Source organism: Ips typographus, linkage group LG16 (assembly GCF_016097725.1).
Source record: "Ips typographus isolate SLU linkage group LG16, UJ_Ityp_2.0, whole genome shotgun sequence".
NCBI classification, from domain to species: domain Eukaryota; kingdom Metazoa; phylum Arthropoda; class Insecta; order Coleoptera; family Curculionidae; genus Ips; species Ips typographus.
The window spans coordinates 4,490,734-4,511,491 of NC_138437.1; the positions used below are offsets into that span (position 1 = coordinate 4,490,734).

The window sequence follows — 20,758 nt, forward strand, 5'->3', positions numbered from 1 at the left end:
CCAGTCAATTGAGTTTTATGTTTGCGGAAAACCTTAGTTTTTATTCCTTTTACGATTTCAAAAAGAACAACATATAGTTTTCTGAGTGAATTTTTGTAAAGCGCTTTTTTATTATTATAACATACTTAAATTACATGTATTACCATCGTAACGAAAATTGTATTGTGTACCTTAAGTTAAATTGGATTAAGGCTGAAGTAACTGTAGATTCAGAAATGTTTTGTATGTACAATCTTGTGGAAATGCTTAGTTTTAAGTTTAGGAGCGTTATCTTCAATAGTCATAAGGAATAGATGATGATCAAGGATCTTAGAAAGGATGGAGTAGAAGCTGTGTGTGATTCAAAAATTAACATCAATATGTAATTGCATGTGATCTACAATAAATTCAAAGGGTAAAAACGATAACAGGAATGGAAGACTCTAAAAATAGTCAAACCTTCTTATGACCAAAGTGACATATAAGTGATCATCCCAAATTATAATACTGGTGATTTATCCATCACTATTAATAGGTTTTTAGGAAAATAAAGATGACACTAAATCTGAATTAGAAAATTGAAAATTCTAGTTTCTCATTACCATTTTGTCAAACAAATTTTCAAGAATTATCATGGAAACTACTAGAGAACAAGATATATGTGATTTCTAAATATTCTTTCTGCATAGGCTAAGAATGAAGAAGAACTTTTCCTAGTAATGCCCAGATGTAAAAACTGATAACTGTGATTTAATTGTAAAAAAGTTTACCTACAGCACTTCTTTTTGTAAAAGTTTTAACTTTTTAAGGAGTTTTTTCTTGTCTGGTGCGGTTTGACTACAATGCTGTTGATTTGTCGAAATGGAATATGCAAACAAATTAGACATAATTAACATCTGCTAAGCCAAGTTTCAATTCTTGTGTTATGATTGTGTCTAACCAGTAAAACTGAGTTATTTTCATGATAAAGAAGAATCCATTTTTGGTGACAATATTCAAAAGTCATTCAACTGATAATTTACGGATTCATTTACTTCACAGATCGCAGATCTTTTGTGATGTTTGATTTGTGATGGTCTTCTAATTTAATCTTCTTTCTTCTTCACCATTTTCCTCCACTCCACTCCACACCAACCACCTTTGTTCTCTTACTTTGTTGTTGTGGTATTTGTTATTTTGTTGTCTTCAGCTTGTGCCAAAGAAATGTGTTGGATCGATTTATAAACCCAGGTTAGTCCTAAATCAAGTAGCGTGTAAATCTCTACATATAGCATAGTATTATACAGAGTTAAACTTAATGGTTTTTGGAACATCCAGATAGAGAGGAAAAGTATAAAAGCTTGAAGTATTTTTGTCTGCAATTTCCACTAGGTAATGTACTTTTCTAATATATAGTGGATTATTAAGATTGTCCGCAGACTAGTCGAGTTGCTGGTGGACGCAGTTTGTTAAAACGAAGCAAGGGGAATAAAGATAAAGAAACGAAATATCTCGGACGTGAGAAATAGCCAAAGAGACCAAACAAAACCTGAAAAATGCCACCGATTTTCTGCTAAATAAACTGAGCTGTGAAAACCGGCTTCAATTTATTTAGAAATATAAATGAAAGCAAATTTATTACGTTTACCTCAAACGAACTTCTCGGCAAAGCTGTAGTTGTGCCGCACATAAATAGTGAGCCTTCCTACTTTGAAAGTTGGTCGGTTTAAATCTCACCTATACCGTTTCCGTTACCCTCACAGTCTTATTCCTATCATTTTCTGTGGAATTCGTTCTCTCGCCAACTGTTTTACACCGTTTTAACGATATCGAACCCATTAGAATAACGCCTTTCCATTGAGTATAAATTCACTTCCGTTTAAGTATAATGCCCTCCAGGTGGCTAAACGATTTTCACTTCTTTATTTTAATGAAAATGTCCGAAAAACATTTTCTCTCCTTCATGAAACCCTAAAATCCATCAGTTCCATAGCTCAGCTAATTAAAGATTGCTCCCACATTATTGATTTTGCAATATGACCTGTAGTAAAATAAGTTCCAAAAGTCCAATGTTACTTCTAACGCATTGGATATCCCGCTCTGAATTTTTACCAATGAGAGTTAAAAGCTATTAAAATTGGAAGACTTTTTCCCTGAATAAGTAAGCAGGCTTAATTGTCTACGTCTCAGCTTTCAAAACTTTCTTTCAGTCGAAGCTGATGCAGAAGCAGTTACGCAATTTTTTCTTTATTGGTTTTTTACCTTAGAACAGTTTGCGGTTCTGCAAGATTTGGTTAATTGCATTATTTTTTGCTGCGGTAAATATATTATTTACTTAAGAAAGTCATTAAGTGTTTCCATGAGATCGTTTTTACACACCAATCATGTTTAATACATTACGAAAATGGCTTCACAATTGACAGGAGGAAAGAAAACTGGGAAATATAAGTTGTACTTATTGACTGCTTTCCAATATAACGATACATTTACGATGTTGTCGAGTGTGTTTTCTGCTTTATGACATTATCATTATATTTATTTACTCTATGGTTTCCAATTCATGTATTTGAAAGAAAACTAGATTACATGTAAATGATTATACCCAACTAAAGAAATCAGGACAATTAAAAAAAACTAAAAGAGACTTTTGCTATAAACAACAAAACGCAGGAGCAGAGAACTAGCAGCTTTGTTTATCTTCCTTTGACCACACGATTCTTATTATCTTTTTTTCATTCGAGACTTTCATTTAAAATAAATTGCCTCTTTCTGTTTCAGTTGTCTGCAAATTGACTCGAAAGATCAGAGCGTTCGTTAAAGAACATTATGTATTTATACAACCTGGAAAATTACTTCCCTTGCTATAGAATTTTCACTTAAAAACATAGATTTGGAAGTGATGGGCGTAAATTTACCGTGACCGGTTATTTACCGGTCAGGTAAAGTAAAATTCAGTGTGACCAAGTCATTTTTGGTCAGTCAGTTTTGATTTGTTATTTATTGTTTAGAGATTTTGGTTTGTCAATAATAAAATAAATACTAAGTAAAACTTGTCTGACAAAGTAATTCTGGTAACTTTTTTATTAACAAGTAGCCTTTTTTAAAAAATAGCATTATCAGCTTTTTGTCACTTTTCTTCACTATCTCATGTTTAAATTATGACAAGTAATATGTTTTTGAGACGAGAAAAATGACGCAAATCTGAATATATTATCATTTAAACAATTGGTCATTTCCTGACAACCGTCAAAATAGCTGTCATAAATCTAAAAAACCCGTATTGTTTCGAACACTGTGTTAAACTGTAATTCTTGCAAATTCTAGGCAAATTTTGTCAGTTTTGACATTAGTCACAGATATTACGTAGTTTATGGAGGATAATTTTGCTAAACAGTCACGTGATCACTGTCATAAATCTCAGAAACACGTTTTGTATCGAATACTACAAGAAAACCTTTCTAAACCTTGATTTTTGCAACTTTTGAGCACAGTTTGACAGTCAGGAACCAAATTGCTTATCAAACCCACTTGAAGTGAGAAAATGACTGTTTTAAGCACATTTTTAGAATCCTCATTAAATTTCCTATTCAATAACCTAAAAAAAAAAAATACAAAATTTGGTAATTTACCAGAAATTTACTTACAATTGTCAAAATAGCTGTCATAAATCTCAGAAACACGTATTGTTTCGAAAACTGTGTTAAACTGTAATTCTTGCAAATTATAGGCAAATTTTGTCAGTTTTGACATTAGTCACAGACATCACGTAGTTTATGGAGGATAATTTAGCTAAGCAGTCACGTGATCACTGTCAAAAATCTCAAAAACACGTGTTGTATCGAATACTACAAGAAAACTTTTGAGCACAGTTTGACATTCAGGAACAAAATTGTCAAACCCACTTGAAGTGAGAAAATGACTGTTTTAAGCACATTTTTGGAATCCTCATTAAATTTCCTATCCAGTAACCTGAAAAAACACTACAAAATTTGGTACAGTCAGAAAGAAAAGCGGTGTCAAATATTGAAATAGCAGAAACACAGTACATATTTGTAACTTACCAGTAATTTACTGGTCAAATTTTTCTTACCAGTAATTTACCTATTGGTCTGTTTCAGCTTCTATAGAAACGTTGTGATTGTTAAAATAAGTTTGTTTCTGCAGAGATTGGGGATTTGTAGCAAAAAAGATATGTATAATATATTCTTGTATTATGGATAACAAAGAATATTCTGAATTAAAACCTTGTGTGAAAAGGAATATGCTGGGTATATGTACAGGATATTTGCGTGGTAAGTAATACTTGCTCTTTAACTGCTTCCAACACCACCAATTCCACTAAACCAAAATTCCTCATACAGTGTAATTAATGTTCTCAATCTGATTTCCAAGACATCTGCAAATCTAGTATCTTAAGTCAACTCCCTGAACAAGTTGGTTTTACAGACGATATAATGAAACACACTTTGGGATCAAAGAAGGAGCAATGAAATTAGGGAAGAATGCTAGACAGAGGACGTAGTTAGACACGCGCTCTTGGAATGAGCACATTTCCAGAATAGAGAACCATAGATTGGCAAAAAACGCCAGAAATTGAAAACCAGCATCTGACTGACCTTCTGGACTACCTTTGGCAAAGAAGAAGATATAATGAAAGAATGCTGGGATTCAAATCAGATAGAAGTCTTCCAAATTGAGAATTGAATTGCTTTATCAAATATTTTCTCAGTTATCTTGTTTTGAGGTGGTGGTGGTTGATTGTTTATCAATTTTCTGATATTCCTCAGGAATTCTTCCCTTCTAGTTTCTCAATAATCAAGGTGTAAAATTCAAGCTTTCTCTTTGACACTTTGACACTGAAAGTTTGTGGCGCTTTACTCTACTCTAAATGCTCTTGATTCTCGTTTCATTCTGGATGATCACTGGTTTAACTAGGTTAGTCTATTTTGTAGGAATGTTTCAACTTGGGACAAAATTTCTTAGGATCCCCTGTAACATACAGCTGTTCCGGTTTGACGGATAATCATTCAATACATTTCATAGCTGAATCAGAAACAAACTATGATTGGAAGAGGAAATAGTTTCTTAAGAAGTCGGTTCTGAGCAATGATACTGATTCTGAGTCAAGGATCAAGGATTCTTTAGAGAAGAACTGGAAGTTTGCAACCAACACTTAAATAAAGCTGGAATGGATAAGAACGAATAGTGCTTGCGCACGGTACTGTCCATAGTTGTCTTGCACCTATATGCAATAAAGGTACCTGTCCACAAATTCTCACTGATTCTGATATTTAGCCACTGACTAAACCAATCAAGAACGGTGTTGCTATTAAGCGAGATACGTCAGCTTGGCATAATCGAGCTTAGTTACAACATACGGAGAGTACCGAAGTAACCTTCGCGTGGGTACTCGGTACTACAATTAGCGAATGCAGACCAGACAATCTCATTCCTCATTCCCACAGTTACGTGATGTACACTGTTGTTTCTGTATCCAAAGTGGCTAACGCGTAAGTCATGCGCCGAGTTAATAACACTACGAATGTTTTAGTGCTTGACTTAAATTAAATCAGGTAAGTTCGATTTTTTCAGTCGGGTTAAAACTTTCACTTAATGTGAGGTTATATTCGTTTATTGTTTGTTTTTCGTTTGGTGCGCGCGCTTTTATCACAGGGAAATTCGAAATTTCTACACCCAGGGTATTCGATGGTAGTACCTCTTCTAAAGTGTACAAAGTACATTCAAAATAATGTTTTAACCAAACCCTAACCAATTATAGTCATAAAAGACTTCCTGCAGTTTTTTAAAGTTAATACGTTTTATGCACGTAGGTGCAGAATGAGTCAGAGTGAATGCTTTTAACAGAGTAAATTAAGTTTAGAATATGAAATTTGAATGAAAGTACCAAACTTTTTAATGCATACCTACTCTAGTATAAGAGATGAGCAAATTTAAGTGAAATCCTTTTTGTTGTTCAAACATTCTAATGTCACGGATGAATTCACGTTAGCATGTACTTCCCATTGTTTATTCAAAAGTCATGAATCGCTAAACAGCACATGACCAAGTAAATTTGTCTTTTAAGCCTTTTTCAAAAATTTTTAAACTTGTTTTTAACATACTGGGTGGTGTTTGTTAGTTTTACCAAAAAAACATTACGAAAGCAACATGACCATACTTGAGTAACAGTTTGGAGTGGTTATTAGCACTTAATAGCCAATATACTTGTGCAGGTTTTTTGCACTTTGAAATTAGTTACGTAAATAAACGGCCATTTTAACAGCAAGAAAATGAAAGCTTTTAAAGCAGAGTCATGCTGTTATTTGTTCACTTGACTTGCAAAAGATCAGAAGTTGTTCAAGATTTTCTTGGTGGAAATGAGTCAGAACACTTAGATACTTATTACCACTATGTATGTAATATTAAATAATTGCTTTAAACAAGGTCTAGTTTAAAAGCTTGACGATGTTGTCTTTTAGCAACAATTAAGATTTTTACTGGACTAACTTTTTAAAGTAAAATTCGACGTGTTATTTAGCAGCAGTCGTTGACTTTCCGCTGCAATGCTAAAATATTCGTGGTCGATAAATAATGTAATGCTTTGACTTGGATAATACATCAAAGTCGGGAAAAAGCCCATTTTCCACTGTTTTTTGCCTCTAAAATGTTTTGTTTTTGATGATGCAGGATGCGATATCAAAAACGCACGCCTTTTGAAACGGAAAGGATTTTACGACGTTTTACTCAAACCGAAATGGATCTCAAAGAAGAAAATTAAAGATTTTTTTTTATAGTAAATAACTAGGAAATTTAGTCTGAACATTTGTAATTAAGTTGTTGCTAATCAAACCTACGTGCATTTAATATAAAATTCCTTGAAGATGTTATTATTACTACACAAGAAATTGTAATAATAATTCCTACAATGCCAACTGAAATGTATGTCGGTGAAGGTAAACAATACTGGTAATTGGTATATTTAATATTATAGAGGGAAAGTTATTTTTGTTACAACTTCAGGGCTAAAATTTGTTTGTTTTTAGAAACAAAGAATTGTTTTATTCATTTTGCATGCATTGGTTTGCTGGCATTTAATAAATCTAATATGCCAGCAAACCAATGCATAGAAAAGCACACTACGTCAAACCTATTAACTATAAAATGAGTTGGGACCCACAATACAAAATAAATGAATGAAGATTTCCTTTATTTATGTTATGCAACACAAAATTACCCTTTTATTGTTAACGTTTTACAATTTAAATTATAAAGAATTTTAAGTAAATAAAAGAAATAAGAAATCCAGAACATCCTGTTTATTAAAAAGTTGATAAATTTTAAATAGTCTGCTTATGTATTACAGAAAACCACGTCTTGTTTCTGAAACTGTGTTAAACTGTAATTCTTGTAAAAATAATTCTAGGCAAATTTTGACAGTTTTGAGGTTAGTGACAAATATCACGTGGTTTTTGGAGGATAATTTAGCTAGGCAGTCACATGCCCACTCTTAAAATAACTACCATAAATCATAATCTACCTACCGGCACATAATCGCCTGTAAAACCCACTTGGAGTGACAAAATGACTGTTTTAGGCACATTTTTGAAATCCCCATTAAAGTTTCTATCCAATAGCATGAAGAAACACTACAGGATTTAGTGCAGTTAGGGAGAAAAGCGGTGTCAAAGTTTGAACTGTCAGAAACACAGTTTCAAAGGACAGTCAGAGACAAAATTGCCAGTAAAACCCACTTGGTTTGAGAAAATGACTGTTTTTAGCACATTTTTGAAATCCCCATTAAATTTCCTATCCAATAACATGAAAAAACACTACAGGATTTAGTGCAGTCAGGGAGAAAATCGGAGTCAAAGTTTGAACTGCCAGAAACACAGTTTCAAAGGACAGTCAGGGACATAATCGCCTGTAAAAACCACTTGGAGTGAGAAAATTACTGTTTTTAGCACATTTTTGCATTCCCCATTAAATTTCCTATCCAATAACGTGGAAAAACACTACAGGATTTAGTGCAGTTGGGAGAGAAAAGTGGTGTCAAAATTTGAACTGCCAGAAACACAGTTTCAAAGGACAGTCAGGGACAAAATTGCCAGTAAAACCCACTTGGAGTGAGAAAATTACTGTTTTAAGCACATTTTCGGAATCCTCATTAAATTTCCTATCCAATAACGTGGAAAAACACTACAGGATTTAGTGCAGTTGAGAGAGAAAAGTGGTGTCAAAATTTGACCTGCCAGAAACACAGTTTCAAAGGACAGTAAGGGACATAATCGCCTGTAAAACCCACTTGGAGTGAGAAAATGATTGTTTTAAGCACATTTTTGAAATCCTTATTAAATTTCCTATCCAATAACATGAAAAAGCACTACAGGATTTAGTGCAGTCAGGGAGAAAGGCGGTGTCAAAGTTTGAACTGCCAGAAACACAGTTTCAAAGGACAGTAAGAGACAAAATTGCAAGTAAAACCCACTTGGAGTGAGAAAATGACTGTTTTAAGCACATTTTTGAAATCCCCATTAAAGTTTCTATCCAATAGCAGGAAGAAACACTACAGGGTTTAGTGCAGTTAGGGAGAAAAGCGGTGTCAAAGTTTGAACTGTCAGAAACACAGTTTCAAAGGACAGTCAGGGACAAAATTGCCAGTAAAACCCACTTGGAGTGAGAAAATTATTGTTTTAAACACATTTTCGGAATCCTCATTAAATCTCCTATCAAATAACGTAAAAAAGCACTACAAGATTACGTTACTTGCTTTTCTTGCTTAGTGTAACATAAAAATCAGCAATAAAAAACAATCAGCATAATTATTGTCTTGTGTGCTTGTATAACAAAGTAACAACATTTAATATACAAAAATGTGCTGAGCTAAGATATTCTAAAGCAGTAAAGAGTAAAATAATTATACGCTAGGTTCAAGAGAGGCATGAAAATATTCGGATCTCCTATAGTGCTCTTGAGTTAGTTTCATAATTGGACTAGAGATAATTATATCCATCTTGTTATACAAATGAACTAAGATCTGAGTTGCTGAAGCTTGAATGAAACTAAAACAATAATTATTTTTTAATACTAAAAATAAGCAAAATTCATTAGTGGTTGTTAAGGAAATAAACCAGCAGGAAGGTTACTATACCTGATAATATCAATTTTATACCATCTACGTATAAGCAGTACAATAGCTGTTTTCTTGGGTAGTTTTATATAAAATATTTAAATCATATGCACACTTGCCGCACAAAATATGAGTTATACGATATAGTTTCAAAGAAAATGAGTTAAACCAACTAAAAGTAAAACTACTTTTACGTTCTCGGTAAAGTTTTCGAAAACCTCCCAAGCAATACTTTCCAGGTTAAAATCAATAATATCAATCTCAACTATGGTGTGTTAAAACTTTTCTAAACTACATACAGAGTGTTTATCAAAACATATTCACTTTTTATTTTTCTCACTCAAATAAAACATAATTTTATTCGAGTTGAGTGGTGAAACCGAAAATAATGCAGCTGAGTACAAAATCAATTTAAATTTGTTGGCAAATTTTGGGTATCAAATTTTAACCGAATTTTCGCAATGTTAATAATACCAGACATTTTTGGTCAATTAAAATTTTAATTTAGCTTTCTACTAATTAAAAAGCTGCCCAGTTTGAATGAGCTGCGGCTTTTGATTGATGATTAAGACCAATGTTTTGAATTGGAAGTCGCTGTTTAATGCTAAATCTTTCTCTTTCATGGATTTGGAAAATTATTCGTTGAGGGTGTAGTATAATTAATTCAACCCTTTAAAATTGCCGGTTAGAAATGAGGGTGGTTATGTTATATTGCTCTCAAAATTATATATGAATACATTTGTTGCACTGAAATTTATATGCATATTGAGAGTAACGCATTCCTATAATAATTCAATTGGATAATGGGATTTCCGTGTACTTCTAATTATTTCAGCTCAACTGACAATAGATCTATTATAAAGTTACCGTATGTAGTAGGAAAATCTAAACATTTTTCCAGTTTTTTTGCTTTTAAAGCTGGTTAGAGTGGTCTGCAAATTAAAACGCATTTCAATTGTTTGTGAGTCGATTGTAAATGCAAAGTTTTGTAATTACTACCAGATATCGGTAATCAGAACGAGAGAAATTCAATTAAAAAGTTCCGCTAGGATCTTATTTTGGACATTTCTGTCCTTAGCGCCCCTGGAATTTCAAATATCCGATTCACCAAATTTCAGGTTGTGCGTCAGTGTCAGCGTTTAATAAAAATTTTCGTTCCAATTCCAGGTCAAATGGAAACTTATTTAATTACGACTTTCCTTGTTTAGCGATTCAAACATATTTTTAATAACGCAGCTGTTCTCGATAAGGAAATTCAATCTGGCTTATCGGCCTTAACAAGATGTTTCCAGGGTCTACGATTTCCAAGCAGAAAATTTTACGCATCCAGAGACTAATTAGTAATTTCGAAGAATTACTCTGGAGATCATTAACGCTATTGCGCTTTATTAGGGCCGAAATTGTAAAATCGATCTTATAATTGGCAATTTAAGTTAAACGCCTTCAGAGCACCATGTTTGGGCTTAATAAAGGTCCTTCTAGCCACACAACTTTATTACTATAGCCTTATTTAATTGTGCAATTTCTAAGGTGAATTCATCAAATCTATAACAAGAATATCTAATACTAAACAAAAAAAACCAGGTAAACTGTGTCAAAACTTTTTAATCAGCCTTTTCCAGAGGAAAAAGTAATTTTCGCAAAACTGTTTAAAAAGTTTGTGACCACGTTTAATCTTCCGGCCTTAAAACTTTAAAACTATTTATCTTTTTCGTTAATATTTAGTAAAGTTCATTGTAACTTGATGTTCCAGGATGTTTCTGTTGAAATATCATTGAGCTGTTTTAATATCTACAATAAATTGAATCAAAAAGTTTGCCAAACTTAACGTTTAAACTTAGTTTGAAAACAACTATTGCAGCTGTCTGACATATGAAATAAATTTGTTACAAATGTGTCAACTGTCATCCATAGAGCTATTAAATAAAAACAATCACTTGAAAAAGCCTTCATTTGGACATATTTAAATCTGTCACAATGGTGGTAACTGTCAAATACCAATCCATAAAGCTAAAAAACTACAAAACATGCTTAAAAGCACTGTTATAGTTAATACAGTTGTGAATCATATTAAATGTTTGTTTATAGGTTTATTAGTAGAAATAAACAGTCATGACGTGTAACTGTTATTTTCATCACTGTCATATACTTGGAACCAGTCAAATACCACTCCATGAAGCTATAACTGTCTATTCTGGATATATTTTGATCTATCAGAATGCTGGTGCGTCAAATACGACTCTCTTGAAGCTGTCAAACTATAAAACATTACCTAAAGGCAGTACAATCAGTACAACTAATATTTAATGCTGGTTTATAGGGTATGAATAAAATTTTGACAGTTCTGACATACGAATATATGTTTCAGACTGAATTTAATCTGTTTCAAATGTGTCAACTGTATCCACAGAGCTATTAAAGTAAAACAATCACTTGAGAAACGTGAAAATTAGTGTTAAACTACGTTATACGTACTTTCTAGCTTCAAAAGTTAAATTTTGACAGTCTATCACAATGGTAACTGTCACCTTTAAAGCTATAAAACTACAAAACCTTCTTAAAAGCACTGTTATAGTTAATACAGTTGTAAATCATATTATTATGCATTTTATAGTTTTATGAGTAATTTTTGGGCAGTTGTGATGTGTAACTGTCTATTCTGGATATATTTCGATCTGTCAGAATGGTGGTAACTGTCAAATACTACTCCTTGAAGTTATCAAAATATGAAACATTGTCTAAAGGCAGTGCAATCAGTACAAATCATATTTAATGCTTATTTATGGGTCTATGAATACAATTTTGACAGTTGTGACGCGGAACTGTCTATTGTGGATATATTTAGATCTGTCACAATGGTGGTAACTCTGAAATACAACTCCATGAAGCTATCACATTATAAAACATTGCTTGTGGTAACTGTCAAATACCAATCCATAAAGCTAAAAAACTACAAAACATGCTTAAAAGCACTTTTATAGTTAATACAGTTGTAAATCATATTATTATGCATTTTATAGTTTCATGAGTAATTTTTTGGCAGTTGTGATGTGTAACTGTATATTCTGGATATATTTAGATCTGTCACAATGGTGGTAACTGTCAAATACTACTCCATAAAGCTATCACATTATAAAACATTGCTTAAAAGCAGTGCTAGGAGCAGCAATGTAGGAAATGTTAGATTTTCTTGTCTGATATCAGAGAAAATTGGATTTTTTTTCTTTAGCACAAAAATTTGAGAGACAATTTAAGCAGCTCTTAAAAAATATTTTAAATTTCGTTAAAAATAGTGTGAAAGTTACACATTTCTAATCCGTAAACCTCACAAAAACTAGAATGATAATAATGCAATATTCAAGAGAGGCAAAGGGAGTTTTTTACTATATAATTTAAGTTATAAAGCTTAAATAATGAATGCCTTACCTGATTATTTTGTAAGTAGTTAGCCAGTTTGATCTGGTCTTAATAACGTGATTATTATTTAACAGGCTTCTATAATCTGATACGGCCTTAGCAGGCCATTGGTAGGTTATAAACTTGTTAAGCTGTCCCTGTCGAAAACAGGATCGGTGTTAATTTATAGTCACATGATGTCCTACATTGTTATTGCAAATAAGCATAATCGTGAGATTGAACTGCCAATGATGTGGTTCAACTAATAAAAACAGGACTAAAGTGAATAAACTGCGTTTTGTCGGACTAAGTTACAAAGTGCTTTCAAATGCCGAAGTGGTTAGGTTAAGTCAGGTTTAGCAGGTCGTGTGAGTGTTTCTGCAGTTTTTATGTAGCCAAAGTGAAGTGATATGTGCTCCTCCTGACTGAAACGTAAAAAAGGTGACAAACATCGTTTCAGTTTCAGAAAAATCGGCGTTTTAAAACCGGGCATTACGCTCTCAATCTTGTGAAACTTTAAAAGTACCGACCTATATTTCCAACCCTAGTGCCTTCAGTTTTTGCAAGTCATAAAGCAGGGAAAATGACCCTAACCATAGCAATTTCAAATCAATATAAAGTGCTTGTGCCATTTGTCTTTGTTTAAGGGGCCAACACTTCTGACAGTCTGGTTTTTTACGGTCTCTCTTTTATTAGGAAATTTCTGCAGGATGAGTAAAATATGAGTCAGGCTTTGTGACACGTAGTTTGTTTATGATTTTCCAGCTACCAACGTTTTTTTAAAAAATTAACACCATTTTGCGGTTCAGAGTCAATAATGAAAACCACTTGACTAAAACATGTTAACACAACTTTTTTACACTTACACCGTGAAATAATTACTTTTTAAAGTCAAGTCCTTAGAATTAGGTCACAAAAATTACTTTTCCAACTAAAAGCATTAAAAATAGTGCAAGCTGTTTTTCTTACTTCGTTTTTAATTACAGTTTTTCGCAATGAGCCAGTAAAATGGCTCCGAAACAGCGAAAAGCAATCACGACTACAGATCAGTTTCAACATAGGGAAAACGTCACCCTCCTAAAATAACGATTTATATTTCACGGATGAACTTTAAAGGAAATATCGAATTTGACTTTCACTGCTATACGGAATGATTAATGCAGTCCTTGGCGTTTACAATTATTTTAATGCTTTCATTTTGGTTCAGGTACCGAAATCAATCAACTCAATGCAATGCAACGATCATTTTCACGGTAACATTTTCACGAAACATTTTAATTACATACTTGAGTGCAATGTGAAATATTTTTCTATTGTACCTAATTAACTTGACACACTAGATATACGAATTCTCACCTCTTTATAGTGGTTTAAACAGCATAGCTATGTCACATAGATTTAATTCTGCGGTCACATTCATAGGAAACCGTTAAACCTTTAATGCCCTCAGAACCCCAAACGGACACTAATATAGGGTGTAATCCCACTGATATTTAAATGGTAATTTACCAGTTTAATTAATATTCCAATTTCTTGCACACTGGAACAAGTCAATCAACTTGAGAAATTTGAATGGTTTTTATAGACGCGGAAATAAATTGAACAAATAACTAAGCGAAACAAGCACGTATAGAGATCGAAACCAACTGAACTAATAAATGTTGAATTCGATGAAGTAACTCCGAAGAAAATCAATTGAGAAAATTAAAAAGCCGTACACGAAATGGAGAACACGAAATTGATGTTTTCACGAAGTATATGGGTCCTTAAATAAAATGTCTTGTGTTTCCGGGACTTATAAATGCAGTTGCGCTTCTTTTAAACTCCATTTTTATTTTTCCTTAGATATAAAATGAGAAGAAAATGGGGACAATTTAAAAAGCGAAAAACATTTCTCGATATGTGTTCATAATGTGTCGCAACCAAATATAGACTGTAAAAGGCTGGGCTTAATTGTTGTCCGCAAGGAAGTTAATTAGAAAAATAAAAACCCCCTGAGCAAAATAAGCCACAAGAGCGACAAAAACAATTAAACAAAAGGTCTAACGGTTATCTCGACATAGAAATAACCTAAATGTACACTTAAGTCCCTTAAAAGACATTATTTCTGGATAGAAGGCTATTGTATTTTATATTTTGCAACCATTTCAGGGTAAAATGCTTCCAACTCGGACTAATGCGACAACAGAACCCTTATAATGAAACTTATTTTACAGGCCCTTATACAGGTGTCACGACCCGTAGGAAATTATATTTTATTAAAGGCTGATACTGTTGTCGTAAGGACCTGTTTGGTATTTGAACAAAAACAGATGTTGGTCTAATTAGTAAACTTTACATCCTAATGGAAAATTTTGTCAGTAGCATTTGTTTAGTGTATGTGATGTGTTGGGAAAAAACCATTTATTTATTTGAAAAAGTTAGTCATTAATATTTCAGATGAGTATTATAAGCAAAAGCAATAGCAGTCTATGCTCTTTTATTTACTGATGGGCTCAGAAGGCTCACTGCTAAATGTAGATAACACTTTAAATTCTGCTTTAGTTTCTCTATATGTTTATTGTACTAATATTGTACACTCAATTCTATTTCTAACTAAGTTAAGGTTCAGGAACTATTACAATAAATCTTCAACTAGGTTGCATAAAATATTCAAAGCAACATATTTTATTCTGAACTTAGACTCATTAGACTAAAGCACAGTTTTCACAACCTTTTGTTGGGTGCATTTGCAATATTGAATTGATTTTTTGGTTCTTGACCACATTCAACAACATGTTTTATGTACGGCTAAATTACACATTTCCCTTATTTTAAAAAAAAGTTTTAGTAGTACTTTCAAGCTTCGGACATGTTTTTAAGAGACTTTAGAGACTCTGATATTGTCAGATAGAAAATAAAGGGCTTTGCCAACTTCAAAATGTTCTTAGAAAGTTTAGGACATCTTGTAAAGGCTTTTGGTAATGTTTGGGAGACGTTCTGTAGTGTTTGAAGGCTTCTGTCATTTCCAGAAAGACTTGGACGGCTTACCTAGATTTTTTAAGGTTTTTAGTAATATTTATAGATTTTTAAAACAATTTTAGAGCAAATTAAAAAAAATATCTTGTTAGTCTTAGGATACTGAGGTAGAGGCCTCAGACCTGTTTGGAGAACTCTTATAAACCTTCGAACACGTGTAGAGGCTTCTAATAGTTTGTAGGAGATTTCCAAATTTATTTAAAAATCTCTAGCATTTCTAAAATAATTCTAGAGGCCTCTAGCAAATTAAAAAATCAACTTGTTAGTCTTATAGGATACTGGTGAAGGCCTCATTCATGTTTGGAGAACTCTTGTAAAACTTGAAACACGTGTAGAGACTTCAAGTAATTTGTAGGAGCTTTTCAAAATAATTTAAAGACTTCTGGCATTTTCAGAATAATTCTAGAAGCCACTGACAGTTATAAAAAACTCTTGTAAAGCTTAAGACACTTGTAGAGGCCTGTGGAATTTTCAAATTGATCTAAAAGTCATTTTCTAAACCTCGAGGGAGACTTAAAACGAGTGTAGATATCTCTGAACAAATTTTGGAGCTTTGCCAGATTTAAGAAAGCTTTGAATTAATTTAAGATACTTATGGCAATAAAAAGACTTCTTTCAAGACTTACAACACTTGTTTTGGCATTTGTTATCAGCTTTCCAGTAGTATTCAGAGAGCTTTGACATTTTCAACATATTTTTAAAAGTCTCTGGCAATTTGAAAAAATGTTGTAAGACTTGTAAAGGTTTTCAATAGTATTTAGGTATCTCTGGCATTTCCATAATGATTCTAAAGACCTTTGACAGTTTTTTTCTTTTGGAATTTTTTCGGGGCACTCATAAATATTTGGTGGCCTTAGACATTTCCAGAATAATTCTAGTATTTAGGGATATCTGGCATTTCCATAACGATTCTAAAGGCCTCTGACAGTTTTTTTCTTGTAATTGTTGTAATTTTTAGGAGCTTTACAGTACCATTGAGAAGCTTCTTAATTTCAGGTGATCTTAAAGTCCTTTAGTAAATTTATTGGGAGGTTTAAAACACGTGTAGATGAAATTTATCTGGGCTCTCAAAAATATTATTTGACCAGCAATTTTAAAAAATAATCTTAGAAATCTTAGGCCACTTGTAGAAGCCTCTGGCAATTTTTAGGAAGGTTATAGTACTATTTAAAGGCATTTGGAATTTCGTGAAAGGCTTAGAACATGTGTTTTTATCACAAATGTTTTCCGGAGCTTTTCAGAATTATTCGATGCCTCAGACATAGAAACTTATGTCATTTAAAAATATCTTTGAAGACTTAGGATACTTGTGGAGACATTTGGCAATTTTTAGGAGTTTTCCTGTGATATTAAAATACCTCTAGAATTGCTAATATATTTCTACAGGTGTTTGGCAATTAAAAAAAAAAAAATAATGCTGAGGACACTTGTGAACTCTTTTAGCATTGTTTGAAAGATTTTGTAAATATCCTGAATAGTATTCAGGATATTTACAAAATCTTGAATGCTTGAATTCTTGTTTGCTATATTGAGTAGTACTTAAAAATGCTTTGATTTATATTATGGCAATATTTGCATTAAGTTTAGTTTGGCTAACACATTCTGCTTTCTTCTTAGTTAAACAATATAAAATAAACAATACAATTTTACGGTAAAACGTCCCTTGTTTACTTGTTTTATCGGTAATTTGAATACACTTTTTTATAAATATGAGGGAACAATATGATGGTTTTAATTTTTAATTCTCAATTTCCTCTTTTTAACTTAAAATTGGCGTTCGATACAAATTACCGACAGACCTCCGCAATAACTTTTATTGCCCTCGCAAAACCTAATAATAAACGAGAAAAAAACTAAGAGTAATAACGTCCTTTGTTTCAGAAAAATGGATCTTCGTTTGTACATCCTGTCGTTATCGTTATTGGAACTCTTTTCACGATGTCATTCGTTCAATGGTGAACTGGCTGAACAAGAGTGTCCGGACGAATGCGATTGTCATTATTTCCGTATCAACTGGGTTACAGACTGTTCAAACAGCAACTTAACTCAAATACCTTACGAAGAACTTAGCATGAACGTCTACGTTTTGGATTTGAACGACAATTTGATATCGGATGTTCAGCCTTTCCCTGCTGATATCAAAATGAGACGGTTACAGATGGCGGACAATCTCATGACCGAGCTAAAGAGGGAATCTTTTAAAGGTTGGCTGATATTTGATTGCTATTTTATGATCCTGGGTTACAAAAGTTGTTATGTGTTTTAGGTTTACACTATTTAATTGACGCTGACTTTTCTGGTAATAGGATTAGAAGGATCGATCCTGATCTCTTATTGTAAGTATTATTTAGTATATTGACAATCTCATTTTTCTAGTGTAGTACTTTAGTATAGTAATTTTTATCTTAAAACTGTTAAGGAATGTCAAAAAGTAAACTAACAAAATGAATACTTTTATTTTTTATGTGAAGGAAAGAAGAGAGTGTTGAGGAAGTGTCACGTATCAAATCATAAGGTTTTAATTTAGAGAAACGGTAGTAAAAATGAAGCGTACCTCATCGAGTCTCTTGACAATAAAATAGTATAAGTCCATTAATAATATAGCTGCGAAAATGTCATGATAAAATATTATTTTCAGTGACTCTGCGGGTTTTATAACTCTGGAGCTGCAGAACAATCCTCTGAATCCCGTTGAAGGACCCTTCTTAGCTATAAGCACTCTATTATACTTGGATATAAGTAATTGTAGTTTAGAGTTCCTGAATGACCACTTCTTTGAAAATATTTCGGCATTAACCACGTTGGATTTATCTGAAAATCCTCTAAATATTTTGGATACCCGGGCGTTTGAGAAATTAACTAGCCTGGAAACTTTGAAGATGAATCATTGCAATTTATCCGCTATAGGAGAGGATACGTTTGTTGCGCAGCTTAATTTGAAAATTCTAGAACTCGAGGGTAATAAGTTTGTGCCCGAGATGAACTGGGAAGGTGTGCTGGCAAAGCTGCCGTTGTTGGAAAACTTTGATTTGAGAAACTCGCACGTGAATCAATTATCCGAGACGATGCTCTCTAATAATCACTATTTGAGAGTGCTAGTGCTGGCTGAAAATAATTTGACCGGAGTGGATGTGGGTCTTCCCCTTAGGACTTTATCCAATTTGGAAAGTCTTGATTTGTCTTACTGCAATTTGACTGTACCATTATCAGAAGACACTTTCTCGAACGTGACCAAAATCCGAAGCCTTTATCTTTCAGGAAACACGTTGTTTGCTTCTGATTTACTGGTTGCCTTATCACCGTTAACAAATTTGCAAAAACTGTCTTTAAGCAATTGCGGTTTACGGCGCTTGCCTGATACGTTCCATAAATTTAAAAGTTTGCAGGAATTGGACATATCTCACAATCCGCTAAACGACGCGTTTGTTAAGTTATTATCGCCTCTCGAAACTTTGGAATATCTAAACATGGGATATAGCAATCTATCTCACATCGCTCCGCATTCGTTTTCTAAAATGACATCGATGCGCCGTCTGATTTTGTCGGGTAACGATCTTAACAATTTGGAAGCCGGTCTGTTTGGAAATTTGACCCGTTTGGAAAGTTTGGAACTAAACTTCTGCGGCTTGCGCCGTCCGCTTAATGCCACATTGTTTTTCAACAATTTCACCTATACGGACTTGACGGAACTTCAACTGGCCGGAAACCCGCTTCGTGTGTCAAAAACAGGTCCGCTCTTCCCCAAGCAACTTTCACGCTTGCAAACTTTAGACCTCAGTAATTGTAATTTGACTTTCTTGCCACCGGACGCCTTCTTTTGGACGAGGAATATAACAACTTTAATTCTGTCAGGAAACCATTTCAGTTCCCCGAACGATTTCCACTTTTTAGAACTTTTGCCTAAACTTGAAGTCCTCGACCTAACCTACAATAACTTGTCGACCTTTTCACCTCGAGAAATCGAATTCAATCCACAAGTTACAAAATTAAAATTGATCGGTAATCCATGGAGATGCGATTGTTCGGTGGCTAATTTATGGGACTGGGCCCACATGGAAAAAGGGGATTTAAGTATTTTAGAAGGGTCTACTATAGGCGCTGCAGATGTCACTGTAGGAAAATACAAACGCAAACGTTTACTTGTTTGCAACTACGATGACAAAGTTGGACTACCTTTAGTTATGAACAAAACAGCCACTGGCAGAAAACCTTTCAGATCTCAAAGAACCATTCTAGCTTCTAATAGAACTTGGGCTAAATATGTACGAGAATCTGGATGCGAACCAGCTCCTAATTTCCTTCTATCCAGATCAGCTAGATCATTAGATTCGTTAGGATATGTTAATGACGAGGGTGTTAGAATGCGGTTAGCTGAGCACAGTCCCAACACTTGGGCCACAGCCGTGATCAGCGCATGTGCTGTTTACGGTGCTGTAATGATCATTATAGGAACGCTATTCTATATTAACAAAACAAAACTACAGGTAAACCCTGTCGATAAATCTAATTAACTTTACACTTGAGGTTGTATGTTCTTCGATTTAGTTGTATAGAATAGCTGTATATAGACATGTGTTTAAGAGAACTGACGAACCTATTAACGGATCTATGATGTTTAATTATTTTTAGAGTACGTATACTTACTCATTATAGTTTTCTACTTATGGATTCCATGTTTGCTACTTCTTAAAAAAAGACCAGCTAAAGACTGTTTACATTACAAATATATTTAAAAGGCTGTAATTTGAGCGTATTATAAAATAAATTTGTTCACTTTGTTCATTGTTGTCTAAATGTTTCAATAACCCAGGTGGAGAGTGGTAATTGGCCCAGATTGGTAATAAACTCATTAAGTAGATATATAGTGTGAATTTATTATGATGTAAGCTGAAATTTGCTGTTTCAATTTTTGGAGATTTCATTTCGGGACAAAATTTTTGACAGATTTTCAAATTTGTAAAGGGTGTTCAATTACTGCAACTAAAACTATAAGTACTTGTTGTCTGACAGTTATAGCAAAAAAACATTATTGACACTTAAAACTGGACGATCCTGTATATGTTTTGACTATATTGAAAAGAACCTCAGACCATCAAAATTTTGAAAACTGAAACGAAATCTTATATATCGTAACCTTAGGTGCTTCTGCTTCTCTACTATACTGTCACAGAATCCTTTTGTGTGTGGTTTGGTTTAAATTGTTTCTATTGTAGTTGAATAATGCCATTAGGACTGGCCCTGTGAGAAATATCGTGTTTA

The 20,758-nt window shown here is 33.3% G+C and overlaps 1 protein-coding gene across 2 annotated transcripts; it reads left to right on the top strand.

Moving 5' to 3' along the window:
* The first annotated feature begins 5,369 nt into the window (after positions 1-5,369).
* Positions 5,370-20,279, top strand: LOC145738955 (uncharacterized). 2 transcript variants are annotated; one of them, XM_081994162.1, is made up of 4 exons: positions 5,370-5,531; positions 17,381-17,703; positions 17,766-17,835; positions 18,138-20,279. In XM_081994162.1, the coding sequence occupies exons 2-4, from the start codon at positions 17,385-17,387 to the stop codon at positions 20,008-20,010; spliced, it is 2,262 nt and encodes a 753-aa protein (XP_081850288.1). In that variant the 5' UTR covers positions 5,370-5,531; positions 17,381-17,384; the 3' UTR covers positions 20,011-20,279. The 2 variants fall into 2 exon arrangements, with proteins under 2 accessions (XP_081850288.1, XP_081850289.1); XM_081994163.1 differs by lacking the exon at positions 5,370-5,531 and adding an exon at positions 12,767-12,922.
* Positions 20,280-20,758: the final 479 nt, after the last annotated feature.

Excerpts from the sequence above, each read along its gene's own strand:
- LOC145738955 (XM_081994162.1), top strand. The coding sequence starts at position 17,385 with ATGGATCTTCGTTTGTACATCCTGTCGTTATCGTTATTGGAACTCTTT. Across the intron at positions 17,704-17,765 it reads AAAGAGGGAATCTTTTAAAG|GTTTACACTATTTAATTGAC; the intron begins GTTGGCTGATAT and ends TATGTGTTTTAG. Across the intron at positions 17,836-18,137 it reads ATCGATCCTGATCTCTTATT|TGACTCTGCGGGTTTTATAA; the intron begins GTAAGTATTATT and ends TATTATTTTCAG.